The sequence below is a fragment of the Sceloporus occidentalis genome, unplaced genomic scaffold (assembly GCF_023333645.1).
Source record: "Sceloporus occidentalis isolate IW3139 unplaced genomic scaffold, rSceOcc1.0.p SCAF_7, whole genome shotgun sequence".
NCBI classification, from domain to species: domain Eukaryota; kingdom Metazoa; phylum Chordata; class Lepidosauria; order Squamata; family Phrynosomatidae; genus Sceloporus; species Sceloporus occidentalis.
The window spans coordinates 84,826,970-84,842,522 of NW_028316987.1; the positions used below are offsets into that span (position 1 = coordinate 84,826,970).

The following is a 15,553-nucleotide window of genomic DNA, read 5'->3' on the forward strand; positions in this document are numbered from 1 at the left end:
ACATTTCTTAGGTTCAGTCCTTGGTCATTCCAGATTTTAAAAAAAATTCTGGCACAGAAACTGATTCACAGTGGTTTATTTATTGATTTATTTAAAGTATTTTCATATCACCTCCCAGTCCACAAGGGCTCTCAAGGGGATAAACAAAAAACAAAAACAAACAAACAAAAAACCCCAATTAAAACCAATGAAAACAGCACAAAGGAAAACATATTAAAATACTCTTTTAAAACTCCTAGAAGCAGTTTAAAAACAATCACAGAATCCAGTTTTGAGACAGTTAAAACTGCAATTTTAAACAGTGAATGCCATGTCGAAAAGCACTGTTTTGCCTACTGGAAGTTTAAAAGAGATAAGGCAGCCTAACTTACATGGGTAGAGAATTCCACTGCTTAACACTGCTACAGAGAAAGCCAGTTACATTTACCCATCAAGCTAACTTCATGCGATGTTAGGACATCTCAACAGGGCCTCCTCTGAAGATCTTAATTTTCTGGCAGGTCCATATTGGATGAGGTGGTCTTGCAGATATCTAATCATTATCAGTTTCGGCTGATATGCCAGCTGCACACTTTCCTGGAAGTGAGGGACCTAGAAACTATGGTGCACGTGCTGGTAACCTATTGTCTCAGTTTCTGTAATGAATTCTACATGGGGCTACCCTTGTGCTTAGTCCGGAAACTTCAGTTAGTGCGGAACATGGCAGCCAGGTTGGTCTCAGGTACAACTAGAAGAGACCACATTACACCGATTCTAAGATCACTTCACTGGCTGCCCATCAGTTTCCAGGACCAGTACAAGGTGTTGGTTATCACCTTTAAATCCTTAAATGGCTTGAGTCTAACCTATCTTTGGGACCAGCTCCTTCCATATAATCCACCCCACGCACTCAGGTCCTCTGGGAGTAGGGTTGCCATAATTGTCCACTAAAACCCGGGACAAAATCTATACCAAAACTGAAGGACAACTGCAGGACAAAACTCAGCCCAAAATGTAGGACATTTAAGGTCCCCCATTTTTCTTAAATGTCCTACATTTTGGGCTGAGTTTTGTCCTGCAGTTGTCCTACAATTTGCTCTAGATTTTGTTCCACATTTTTTCCTGGGTTTTTAGTGGACACCCTATCTGGGAGGAACTTGCTGCAACCTATAAAAACTAGATTGTCTGCAACCTCCCAGAGGACCTTTTTGGCAACTGGATTATGGAATGGCCTGCCGGAGGAGATCCATCACATTACTACCTTAAACAGCTTTTAAAAAGCTGTTAAGATGGATCTCTCCCAGCAGGCCTTCCCTGAAAAGCTACCCGGCCACCAAAAAAACCCCGCCTAATTTGTTTATCCCCAATTCTCCAGTTGCTACTGTTGATCTGCTTTGTCAATTATTTTAAGTTATGTTTTACATTGTAAGCTGTTTAATCATATTTTAGGGAGGGTGGGATTGTGGGATATGGGAAGGTATGTTTTAATTTGTAAGCCGCCCTGGTTGTGTTGCACAGAGGGCCAGGATAATAATAATAATAATAATAATAATAATAATAATAATAATAATAATAATGGCTTGCAGGTCAACACTGGCACCGGCACCTTGAACTGAGCTGGAAGCCAGTGCAATTCCTGCAGAACTGGTGTTATATGGTCTTTAAAATGCATACTTGATACTAACCTGGCCGCTGCATTAGCTTCCGAACCCTCCTATAAAGCACATTACAGACGTTTAAGTGAGAGGCAACCAAGGCATGAACCACTGTGGCCAGATATGCCTTCCACAAGAAATGGTGCAGCTGACACACCAGATGAAGCTGGGCAAAGGCATTCCTGAATGGCCACTGAAGCAACCTGTCTTTGTAGAAGCAGCACTGGGTTCAAGAGCACCCCCAAGCTAAGAACCTGATCTTTCAGAAGAGAGCAATCCCATCAAGAACAGGCTGTGATCCCAATCCCACGTTGTTTTTCCTAATGAACAGCAGCACTTCCATCTTGTCTGGATTACGCCTCAGTCTAGTCATCTGCATCCAGTCCTTTACACTGTCTGGGACAAACACTGGATTTAGGCCTATGGTTTCAAACCATGGTTGCAATCCTAGTTTGCAGAGATAGTTTATACTATACACCTGTGTACCCTTTTACACCATCATAAAGCTTTGTTATATCTAGGTAAGGGATTTTTTGGAGCATGTGCCATGGTGGCAGGAGGACAGAACTGGAAACTGCTAACCCATATACCAGTGTAGCTATGCCACTGAAAAGGACCAGGATTAATCTTTTTGGAAAAGCGGTATATAAATAAAATTTGTTGTTGTTGTTGTTGTTTCCCGGTCTGTGATACCACTGCAAATTGCAGTTTAACAATTCAGCCTGGTATTCAACTATGTAATGAAGGAGAGGAGAGAACATACATCCGCACAAGCACATTTCCCATTTAATTTTTGTTTTATAATGAATGGATCAATTCATTTTCAGATACATTTTCCCCTACACTTCTTAAGTATAGTTATTTGACACTTGGTCCAAATCTTTAGCATGAAAAATAAGTGTACATGATGTGTTGTCTATGGCGCGTTACAGACCACCCATTTGGGGTGGCCTGTAACCGGCCTTTTCCCCGCCGGATCGGGGCCTCAGCTGCCACAACGGCAGCCTCCGAGGCCCCGATCTGCCGCTTTCCAGGCCGCGGGGAAGCTGCAAAAGGCTGCTTCCCCGTGGCCTGGAAAGGGGTGTCCTTGGGGCTTCAAGCCCCAAGGACACCCAGCGGTGGCGGGGAGGAGGCTGCGCCCAGCGACGCAAAGCTGGAAGGAGCTCCGAAACGGAGCTCCTTCCGGGGCCGCAGAAAGGGCGCCCTAGGCGCCCTCGCGCAGCCCCACTACGTCACAACTGCGCCACCCTGTTTAGAGGCGGCGCGGTCGTGACGTAGTCATGGCGGTGCCCGTGTGCATAGGGCGCCGCCATTTTGTACGGATTCGGTCTGTACTAGGGTTAGGGGCGTCAAGAAGTGACGCCCCTTCCTAACCCTAGTACGGACCCAGTCTGTACTTTTATGCCTGTTTGTAACGGGCCTATGTTTCCTCTCTATGCACTGTTTCTGGGCATTTCTCTTCCCTTTCTTTGCCTCTTAACATTAAACCGCTTGTGATTTACAATGAAAGATGTTACATATTACATTATTAATATGACTGTGATACAGTTCCTTAGATGAGGATAACTTTATTTGTATAAATAAAAATTCTCAGGAATGTAAGTTTGCACATGCTTAATATGTCCCACAACTATAAGTACAGTTCTTTTAATCACACCTCTCTATGGGTAAATGACTCAGGCAGACCTTTCTCATTCTTTTATCTAAAAGACATTATCAAACAATCCCCATGGCACTTCTGAAAGTGGAATCTCTCATGGATCCCTTCTCAGTCTCTAATGTATTTTCTAAAACCACGTAAATGGTGAAAACATTATGTCCCACAAGGTCTGTGGTCAATTCACCTAGGACTAAGGTAATGAGGTATACTTATCCAAAGCCGCATATATGACAATACCTTTGGTGGTGATGGCCAAAAAAGCGAACGTCAACCTGATTGTCCTCCTTCTGCATGACTTTGGCAGGCCAAAATCCAAAACCTTTCATTTTAGCCCAAACCAGCTCGTGATTGGGTATCTGAAAATTAGAGAGTTTCTCAGAATTACAGAATTACTTTTGGTGTTGGCAATCCAAAGTATTACTGTATATACTCATGTATAAGTCTAAAAATTTTAGTCAAAATTTTGACCCCAAAAAGCTGGGTCAACTTATCTATGGATCAATGTAAGTACTACATTGTGCCCTCCCCTTACGCTGGGATCCATTTTGGATCCCTCCACATAAAGGGAAATCAGCCTATGCTGAAGCCCCATAGGAAATAATGGGGCTTGTGCCCATGGTGTGTGGTGGCACTGCAGCGCACGCATGCGCCACAGGCACACACCCCATTAATTCTTCCGAGGCACGCAACAGGCTCTTCCAGCACGACTTTCAGTGTATGCTGAAAGCTATGTACGGCGCGCCTGCGTAAAATGTGGGCGTGCTCTATATTTTAAACCTTTTACTTCTCTGTCTAGAGTGGCAAAAGGTAAGAGCTTAGTTCATCCTGGAACACCCAAAAGAAGAACCAACCCCCTCTACTCTTTCCACCATGATGCTGCTTCTGGCCTTTTTGAATGCTTGAGTGGGAAAATGTGGTGGCGCCTCTTTGATTCTTCACCTAAAAAAAGTGCCAAGAGGAATCAGGCTTAGAAAGCTCTTAATAAAACATTTCTGTATGAAGATAGTAAACTTCAACCCTTACATACTTTGTTACATACCCTTACGTTTTATCCTCAACGTATCCTCAAGTCATATCAAAATCCATAATTTTGGCCCCAAAACTTGCCCTCGACTTATACATGAGGTCGCCTTATAGCTGGGTATATATGGTACATTCAACTACACAATCAGATGAAACTTATATAGGATAATGTTTGGCTATGACTTATATACAGAAATTATAAGAATCCTAATACTAAACAGTATGACCAGTGCAACAGTAGTGTTGCATTTTAGGATACTGTGCTGGCACAGTATTATTTATACTCTATCACTTATGTGCAGGCACAGCAAGTCTGAGGGCTGGGGGTGGGTTAGAGTGAAATAAAGAACTTCAGTTTGTTAGTGTATATATAAGTAGAGTGTTCTTTATTACCAGCAGAGATTTTGGATGTACCTATGGCACAAGTCTTTCTGTATCCTGCTCTTTTCAATATAGCAAATGTTTCATGTGCATTTAGGAGCCTCTGCAGGGGTACCAGATCAGAGTCAGAATTGAGAAATGTGCATAAAACTAGCATATCTGAATGCTGAACATTCAATGTGTGCTCCCAGCGTCTAGTATTTAGAAACATGTGCCTTCTGTACATGGAGATTTCACTTAGCAATGATAGTAGATATCCACTGACAGACCTATCCTCTGTGAATCTGACCTTTTTCAAACAACCTCTATGCTACAGGCCATCACCATATCTTGAAGTACTGAATATCACATCTTAACTGATTTATGCGAACAAGCAAACTTACACAAGGATAGCAGAACCAATTGTCAGGACGTGCATTTGATAAATAAAAACAGTTCTTGCAAAGCTGAAGTTCATCCAGCTATAAAAAGAAACATGTGTCAGATGATATATTTTATTCTCTATAACACTGAAAAGTATTATTCTTGCAACTTTAAAATGCTAAGACATATGAATAGGGTTTTCAGGCTTGCTTCTGTCTTTGCAGAATCATACTGATAAAATAAACTAAGCAACAGATTGATCTTAGAACACTTACACTTAATTCAAATAAATATTTTAACAATACAAAATAATAAACAACAGAATTCCCAAACTCCTATAATTTGACAATGGAAACAAATATGACAACTTTCACCATTATCCTTTACATATCTTGGTTTTCCATTTAAGAATGTGGTTTCAAGTTTTGAATCTGATAATAACAAACAATTCTGATTTAAATTGGTGCATGCAGCACGTGAAAGCTAAAACTCCATGCCTGATTTTTGTTCTTTTCAATAACTAATCAGCTTCCTCTTTCAAATGGAATTCAAATCTGCCCCAAAATAATTTTCATTTTTTGTTGTTTGCAGAATTTTTAAAACATAGCAATATCAACAAATGAAAGCATGATTTGGAGTCAACAGTTATCCAAATTGCATTTACACAAAATACTATTCAAGCTTAAAATATTCTGAAAATACACAAGAGCATTTCACATGAGGCTATTAATAGTCATATAGAGCTGCACAATATTTTCCATAATTCCAGGACAACTTACAAGACAAATGAAACCAGTGGAAAGTGATATGTAGTTATGTCAGACAATATTGCCCAGGAAGTAAATTTCTGGGTATTGCTTACCTCATGGCAGGTATCTTTGTAAAGCATCCTGGCTATATCAGCTTGCTCGCTGTCCGCTGAAAAGAAAACACACAACTAAGTATTTTCAAATGTTCACACATCAACAGTAAGTAACTGCTTCTTAATTTGAAATACTAAAAAACAACATAGGATTTATGGTATAGTTGGATATATTTAAAATAACTACTTAGTGAGTTCTACTCTATTGCCTCAGTGCTACTTAACACTGCTTGGGCTAACTGCACCTGCCATGGCTAGTATGTTTATTATGAAAGGCATGTTCCTAAATGTGCAATGTATTTACATATAATTAGGGTTTCTGGGTGTGTGCCAAAAGTGCTTTAGGCCTCTGCATTGTGTCCTTTTATTCTGGGAAACACAACATACAGGCACAGCAAACATGACTGCCATGCAGAGTGGTAGCAGCATTGGTGAGCAAAGGGTATTTGTCTTCCCCTTCAACTATTATGCAGTTTGGCTTGCTAGAGTGATCTAGAGCTATCAGCTAGCTCTGAAAACATTTGAACATAGCACACCTGCTTTCTCAGTAAGTGACACACTGTAATTTGGATTTAGCAGGATAATCTGTGGAGGAGTTGGCAGGTATCTTGATTCAGCCTACAAGGGATTTTGGGGGGAGGAAAATTGCTTTGATCTCTATGGCTGTAGTCAGAATTAACTCATTCTACATACATACTGTTGAGGGACAAACCAACAAGGAGGCAACACAACAAAAGCATAAAGTAACTAGTTCAGATTTATAACTAGGATTAAGGTGGAAAAAATTATTATTTCAATTCTCATGTGTATTGCTCTTTCAGCAAGGTAGAAGTTATTGGAAAATAAGAAACTTACTCTAAAATTCAAGGGTTTTGCAGCTGCTTGAGGCCTTGGAACTGTAAAGTTCTGTTGCAAACCCTAACAGTGCATGCCTGGAGGTGTTTAGAAGCTGAAAGAGCAATGAAGTCCTCTTCCATCCAACTCATCCCATAGGCTTGGGAAGCTTGCAAAGGACACATCAAGGGAGGCCAAATGGCAACTGAATTCTGGATCAGATGGACTGGGGAGACTGAAAAAGCTGGGCCATTTTGAACTCTCAAGCTCCTCAAGGCTGACAGTGGGAATTCCTCAGCTATGTCATCATGAGTTAGTTAGATCTGGAACTTTCTCTCCACCCCAAAACCCAGGCAGCTTCTTCCCGCCTCTCTCTTCAGGACCTTCTTGGAAATGTCATTGTCCAGTGAAATTGAAAGTTTTGAAGGGGTTACTGAGAACAGGCAGGAACAAGCAACTGTATGGATGCTTTTTATAATACATTTCATTTCAGAACCCATGCTGCTTTAAGTCCTTTGAAGATGTGTGCTTACTTAAGACCCTGTTGAACACATTAAACTATCCCCACTTACCGCCATAAAATATCACTGTGTTGTGTAGAAGAAGCTGAGCATCCGCTTTGAATTCCTCATAACTCCTGTACTTTCCTTCATTTACTTTCTAAACAGATTTTAAGAGTCATAAAGACAAGCATTAGAGTTGCCAATTAATCACATATAGGCTTATGTATCAATCAGTTCTGCATTACAAAAAGTAATTACACACAGCACAATGAAGAACTGGATTTGGGATCAGCTTCAGTCTCTAGCTGATCCAGTTATAAGATGTATTGTAGTACATAGTATTATAGTACTACTGTCTGGGATAGGTCTCTCTGATAACTTAACAATTCCTTCTAAAGTGTTGCTGGTACAAGATGTCTAAGCAAAGACCACAATTCCTCTGGATTGGGACTGTTCTGAGGGAAACTGAGGACTGCAAGCATTCACATGCAGACTTCTCTACCCCCATTTCCATTATTCTTTTCAAATGGTAGAAAATAATGGCAAGCTATAAGCAACTTACCTCTTGTATAGTTGGAACATCAACAGCTGTGTGCACCAGTCTACGATACATTGGGTGTTTGTTGTCTTTGCCTTTTTTGTTTAAATCAATAGCCTAAAGGCAACACAAAACAACATCTTCATTGGAAAAAGAACGGTAAAAGCATTCAAATCAAACCCAAATCCTGAAATTGAGTACAATTATAAATTCATGCAACTTCTTATTTCAGCACATGTCAGGAGGATCAGCAACTGAGGAATGCTCCTGAAATAGACAGGATATGAAAAAATATAGCTTTGCATGGAAAATTACATGTATAGAAGACTGGATCAGAGTCATGGCCATCTGTTAGACATGAAGTACATGTGAACTACCTTCAGCAGTTATCAAGAATGTACTCTTCTCATATAGCAATATTCAAACCATAACACCTTGCCAAAGGTAATGTAATGGATGGAAGAGGCCTTTTCAACACCTATTCTAGATAGGTTGTCAGAATGTAACCAATATGCTTCTCCTGTACATTTTTGCTTCTGAATTAATAGTTGACACAGTAGCACTTTTGACATGCTTTTCATGAAGTCATTTCATCCTCATCCTTGGTGAGGAGAACTCCAGCTCAGAAATTGGAGAAGTAGAGGAAAGAACAACCAAATGGAGGAAAGGAGTAGCCAGGGAAGACACCACTGTCTCGTTTTCTAATTCAGCACTGAGCTTAAAGTATTTGGAAAATACCATTACCTTTTGTTATAAAGAACAATTATATATGATGCTTTAAAACTTACTCGTTCTTTCATACGGGAGACAATGAAACGCAAATAAGTGCTCATCTCTTGCTTGCTTGTGTTTTTCTTCTTAATGCTCTAGAAGGGAAAAGAATCAGCATTTTAATTCCAGATTTCTGTCCTTTAGTGAATGCATGGAAACTTTACCATACCAAGTTGTTAAAAATTCTGGTGATAATATTTTATGCATTAAATTAGTCTGAGCAACCTTCTAATGTTTTCTTGGAGATTGTGAAAGACTACCATCATAGTTTGGAAATAAGTTAAAGAGCTGTTGGCTCTAACCAGGTGACAAAGCTGGATTAGGACTTACCCCTTCCTTACCCATGCACAAAGCTTAGAATGCCTTAAAATCAAAAATGGTGGAAAGGAACTGCAGAGAGAACTTTGTAAACGGATGTGATATAATGATGTGTTTGAATAACATCTTTATTGTTCCTAAGCATAATTAACTTGGCTGGGGGTTCAATACAGGGCTTATAGGTATGTAAACATGTTTATGACTGGCATGTTAGTATGCAAAGTGTTAAAAAATTACTTCACTGCCTTCATAACACTGCTAGGTCATCCTATTTTAACAGTTTACCAATAAAGGAATGATGCTTCAGCCAATTTCACCTTTACTGAACTGGTATTTAAATAAAAGTCTGTCAGATACTGCTGCTCCAACGTTCTATGTGTTAGTGTACACTGATAAGCACATGATGCACCTAGGACAAACAATGCTGCACATATGATAACATCAGGACTCTCTCATTCTGAAGCCATTTGGAGAGTCTAAGATCTAAGGCATGTCTATATGGGCCATTTACATCAGATTCCCCATGCCCTTGTCACCCTGTCCACAAGAGGCAGGGCCAAAAGTCTGATTCAAGTGCAGCCTTTCTTCATGTGGGAAGGCCAGTTCTACACTGAATCTGGGCCATCCCAGCCTTAATTTGGTTTTTAAAAACTAATCATTTGCTTTGGAACATTCAGAAAAATCCACAACACTCCAGACTGATGCTGAACAGCTCTCTATATAATGGCCACCTGAAAACACTGTGCCACCTGAAACCGCTGCCAATGGCACAAGTCTGAGGTCACACTGAAGTGCCCAGCACTTGACTGATGCTGGGTGTCTCATTTTCGACCTCAGAGAGAGTGACTTGTGACAGTGGAGGCAGGCAGTACAGGTGAATGGGTGTGCAGACAGCCATCTGGCATCACTCCAAAATACCTAGGTAACAGGGAGAATTAAGCTATGCAGGGATGTAGCTAGGATTTTAGGAAGGGGGGTTCCAGACTAAGTGCCACCATTATAATGGGGCTTGAGTGCGGTGGCGCAGCAGCACACACCATTCATTTTTCTAATGGAAGGGGGGGGGTCTGGACCCCCGAACCCCCCCCCCCCCCCGGCTACGTCACTGAGCTATGGGTGAAGAATACCCCAGGAGCAGCCTGGAGTATTCTGACCAGTCTAGTCCTGACCCTACAGGTTGCAAGTGGGGAGAATTGTCCCTGTTCCATTTTCACTGGATACTGGCCAATATTCTTCAGGTGTGTAGCCCTGGGGCAAGTTACAGCCAGGAGAGCAACTTACTGGACCACAAAGTTAGCATTCAGAGCAGGGATAAGTAATCTCTCCAAGCCTGGGCAGGCTAGCATGGAACGCCAAAGGAAGTCCATTTCTTGTTTGGAAAACAGCTATTTTTAAAAAAAAATGTTAAACCATATAGGCATGACCTAGCAATGTAATTAAAAAGTGAGTTGTATATTTCAATTTGATAATAAATTTCTCCATCATAAAGAAATTATATCCTTTTCAGTTGCTATAGCTAGATTAATCATTGCCAGAAACTGGAAAACAGGTCATCTGTCCATGGATCAATGGTGGACGAAGTTCTGGGAAGGATGGTTAATGGAGAAGCTTGCAGATGATGCCAGGAGAACCTCTGAGGCAAGGAACTGCAACCAGTTCAAGGAAAAGTGGTTACCTCTTACAGAATATATTAACTCCAATTCTCATGCTCATGTTCCACCACAGCACCACAGGAGATTTTGGTTTGGAGTTTTGAATGAGACCTCAGTTTTGTAAATCTGTATTTTAGCTTGTGTTTTTAAAGTAGAATGGTGATGTAATTGTGTTTTACTTTTTGTAAACAATAAAATAAAAAAATGAGTTGTAGAGGCTTCTGGGAAAGACAACCCACCCTATATTATTATCATCATCATTATTATTATTGCAGGGGGCAGAAAAAGAGCATTCCAGAACTATCTTGCAAGGGGCTGGGTGACATCTAGGAAACAGCCTTGTGCCTCAGAGCCACATTTTGTCCCATGATTTAGAGAAAAACCCTTGACATCAGTGGAAAAGACAAGAGACTGGGACAGCATGAAACATCAGTTCTATCATGGTGGTGTAAGAAGGGGTCAACAGACCCTGACAGTAGAATTGAGGCAGCAAGGGATCATCTTGTACATATTTTTCTAGTGAACAGATATGATTAAGGTTTGCCATGACAGTAGTTTTCTAACATTCCTGTTAATCAGGGATGTAAAATGCTGGTGTAGAAATATGTGTATATGCCTATGGGATGATATATTGATAGACACAGAAAAAACTCTGCAGGCTATTAAGTAATAATCTTAGTAGATAAGAACCAGAGTGCTGCAAAAACTGGGCCTTCCTGCTCTTGTTTGGGAGAGGAAAACATGGTGTGAGAAATCCTTGAAGAACACAGTACTTCAGAAATGAGAAGACGAAATGATTGTAGGGTTCTTTTTTAGTGCCCAATGTTGTGCCTTATTTAGTACAAATCTGGAAGAATCAATACTTTGAAAAAGCTTAACAGTAGCTGTTTTGTTTACAATCTAATACAGACTCTAAAATAAAGAAGTGCATATTTTTAGAAGCTCAGAGATCGCTACTATCAGTGTACCATATAATACACAGAAATGTTTTCAAATCTGAGGAACAGAAAATATATGCCAGAAGAGCACTCTGAAACCCAAATAGCTTTGTTCTAAGGGTGTAGTATGATTTTCCTAACCACTATTTCTTACGTAGGCTTCTAATGTATGAAATCTGTTCAGTGTACTGGCTGCAATCCTTAGACCAGTGGTTCCCAATCTGTGCTCTGATGAGCCCTTAGGCTTCCGCGTGCACTTCCCAGGTGCTCCACGGCTGCACCAGCAAAATGAAAGAAATAAAAATTAAATTAAATTAAAGATAAGAATATCTTCTTATATATACTCCTAAACACCATTAACTTGTAAGACACAGGTTAGGCCTCTTAGGGGCTCCACCCTACAAATAAGGGCTCCACGAGTCAGAAAGGTTGGGAATGCCTACTTTAGGACCTGAACAGATAGGCCAAAATAAAGCTGCTTCAGGTTACTTTGGAGGTATGCTGTTTAAATGACACACACATCTTAAGAGTCCAGAAGCTGTGCCAAAGCTGTGCTTCAGTCTTTAGGATTGGAGCGTGGCTTTGGTGCGGCTTCCGACCTCTTAGGATGCATGCATCATTTAAACAGCATATCTCCAAAGTGACCTGAAGCAGCTTTATTTTGGCCTGTCTGTTCGGGCCCTTAGATAATTATTTCTGAATAGTTTCACTGAAGCCAATATGAGTACTGTGGAGTACATCAGATCTAAGAAAGCTTTTGAAGGTGGCAATATAGTAACAATGGCCTTAAATTTTCTGTAAGTGAAATGGCAAAACATAACATGATACTAACGATTAACTTCTATTTCCAGACCTTTAAAACAAGTGGGCAAATTGTGGTGCAACCAGACAGTGATGAGGAATACTGGTTGCTGCAATCCAACATGTCTGGTGGAACACATTTTGCCCACCACTACTTTAAAAAACACAACCAGTTTTCTAACCTTGATTCTCAACTCTATTTCAACTGTCAAAAATGAGAGATAGGAATAAATATATTTGCCCCAGTTCTGCACCATTATTATTGTATTGTTCCATCATGCATTGAGTTTGCTTTCAGCTGTCATCTAGCAAGAAAGGATAGTTTTGGAATGCTGACAATGTATTTTGCATGTAAGGCAAATAATTTTTCTTGTAAAGGAGGTTCACTCTTTTGAGCCTTTTTTTTTTTTTTTGGCATATTTTCTTTTCTGCAGGGGTTCACAATGGTCCAGCACAGTAAGAGTAAATAAATCAATAAAAGGTTCACTTTTTAAAGTTCACTTTTCTGGATGAAATATATTTACTCCGCTGAGCATTGTAACATAGAAATAAAACACATTAAAATAATGTGAATGTGCACTCTGTGCCGGGGTTCTGGTACACTGCTGCAAAAAGGCAACTTTAAAAATGATCTATATACACTCCAGTCCCCACACATTCCTATAACTTAAAAAATGCCTGTTGAGTTTTTGGACTGCTGGGTTTCTGAGACACACATTCTGGAAATAAGAAAGCAGAACTGTGAATTCTAACACTGCCAGTAATGTTCTGGTAGAAATTTCGGATAATTCTAAATCCAAAGGATATTGTTTCAGGTAAGCATTTTATAACCATCTATGTTTAAAACCACAGTAGTAGTTGAGAATGGCACTGATATCAAGCGTGCAGAAGTCTATGTACCCTTTTCTGTTAGTAGTGAAGATCCACTGTAGTTGGGAATAAATGCACAGGTTGCAATTACCCCTTTAGCACTATATAAAAAAGCACTGCATATTACTTTATAGCAACTAACCAAGCAATAGCATTTCTTGTTCTGTTTTGAATGTGATGAACGGTGCTGGGTAAAAGGAAGCATGAGACTTTATCTCCCACTCTTGAGCTCTGAGTGGTCAAACACACTCTCAAACACAATGAGTTATGCCACTTAGTAGAAGGCATAACATTCTTGGGCCAGGCTTCTGTTGGAGCTATCTATCAGAATAAACCTTTAAGATTTCTGTATCTATACCTTGAATAACACAGCACAAAAAGCTATCTTGTTTCTTCTTATGTAACATGGTCCCTTCCTTATAGGACAATGACGAAACTTACAGGTGGCTCCATTATCCCATCTATATATTGGAGGTTTACCCAGATACATTTCCACAAGATTCACAAGATGATCTGGAACACATCTGGGTTTATTCCAGGGAAGCAAGTGGGATCAAGAAAGCTGCCTTTGCCCCCTGTGATGATGGTGTACACTGGCAAGGACTTACACTTTGTCAATGTACCTTCTTGATATAGACTCTTGATAGATTTACTGCACTACAAACATGCTTGTAAAAATACATCTAATCCAGCATGCTGTTTTGCATTGTATGTAAAGCTGCTGACAAACTGCCCTAAAGTAAACAGAATCATATGTGAATGTTCTGGCACTGTTGTCAGTGGCTTATCCATCAGTGATTAATCTGTGCCCTTCTTGTATACATTTTTCAAATATCAAAACAATAGATGTGTTTCAGAATAAGATTAAGGATGTCAAATAAAGTTGTTCAAAGGATGCCAATCAAATAAAAGCAATGTAAATACATTCCTTGTCTTTACAGTCTAAAAACAGTAACATGAATAAAAATACACATGATCTTTAATGCTTTGGGAACATGGCTTCAATATGTCCAAAATATGGTTACTGAAGAAAGATAGAAGGGGGAATCCAAATACAAATTCACTTTTGAGATTAGCCAGGAGCAATCTCTCCCCTAGGTTTAACATTCTCGGCTTTTATGTAAAGGGTAATAATCAAAGAGCTCTTGCTGATAATTTTACATACAGTGCAGTCAACACTGTTAGATATATCACTTCGGTCAACAGTTTAGTAACTTTGGGGCCATCTTTGGACAAGAGATCTTTAGTTGAAAGGGGATAAAAGTTGTTAAAACAAACCTTTTTAGCAGGTTGCTTCCATTATTTAGTTATTATTTATTGGGGATAGTGCAAAGAAAACATGACTGCTTTTACAAATGTTGTTAAGCTCCCTTTATTGCTTTGGACAATACTCAGAATGTTCCAAAGCCTGAGGTACTCTTCTAAATTATGACTTAGATTTTTCTTAAAGAAAGTTTGTAAACCAGAAAGATAAAAGAGATGAAAGAGACACTGATAATCCATATTCCAGAATGGATACTTAGGACAAATTGTTAGAGAGACAGCCTATGTATTACCACTAGTCATACAGGAATGACAATGACACGGCTGCTAAAAGCGGCTTGCCTACTGCAAAAGCCATCTATGAAGGTACAATAACAATTTAATCTTTTACTGAAACTTCTAAATTATCCCACATTTCTTGAGCAGTAAAAAAAAAAAAAATGAAATGAAATACCCTCCACCCTCAAATCTGCATCACCATTGAGATATTTCCCCAAATTTTATTACAAAAGTACATTTTTGCCCCTACCCCAAATTCTGAATATGATCTCAAAGAACAACAGGTTCCTAAAGGAGCCCTGGCAGCACAGTGTTTAAATACCAATATTGCAGCTACAACATTATGAGTTCAAATCTGTAGGGCTCCAGGTTGACTCAACCTTCCATCCTTTTGTAGGTCGGTAAAATCAGTAACCAGCTTGTTGAGTGCAACTGGCTAACACACTGTAAACTGCTTAGTGAGTGCTTAGTTCACTGTGAAGCGGTATAAAAATGTAAAGTGCTATTGCTACCACGCCTACAAATACTCTAAAGGCACCAGATCCCATCTGACCTTGGAAACTAAACAGGGTCAGTCCTGGTTAGTACTTGGATACTAGATCACCAGCAAATATCAGGTGCTGTAGACTAGGACAGAAAGAACTGGCAAAATCAGCTCTAAATATCTCTTGCCTAAGAAACCCACATCAAGGTGTCAGAAGTCAACAGGTGACTTAAAGACTCATACACAAACACAATGTAGTGCCCGGTGTGTCTGAGCCTATTTTTTTATTTTTATTTATTTATAGTATTTATACCCCGCTCTTCAGCCAAAAGGCTATTAGAGCAGCTTACTTTTTTTAAAAAAAAATTAGACAATTCCC

General features: G+C 39.7%; 1 protein-coding gene across 12 annotated transcripts in view; it reads right to left on the reverse strand.

Annotated features, from left to right (window-relative positions):
- The window catches only part of ZMYND11 (zinc finger MYND-type containing 11), a 108,113-nt gene that overhangs the window by 10,762 nt on the left and 81,798 nt on the right, over positions 1-15,553 (reverse strand). For 11 of the 12 annotated variants that reach the window (XM_089533538.1, XM_089533541.1, XM_089533534.1 and 8 more), the window contains 6 exons: positions 8,587-8,664; positions 7,823-7,915; positions 7,330-7,417; positions 5,924-5,979; positions 5,082-5,159; positions 3,532-3,650 (listed from right to left, as the gene is read on the reverse strand). In XM_089533538.1, coding sequence (XP_089389664.1) covers positions 3,532-3,650; positions 5,082-5,159; positions 5,924-5,979; positions 7,330-7,417; positions 7,823-7,915; positions 8,587-8,664 — 512 coding nt within the window. The remainder of the gene's footprint in view (positions 1-3,531; positions 3,651-5,081; positions 5,160-5,923; positions 5,980-7,329; positions 7,418-7,822; positions 7,916-8,586; positions 8,665-15,553) is intronic. The other variant, XM_089533540.1, reaches the window with a different exon arrangement.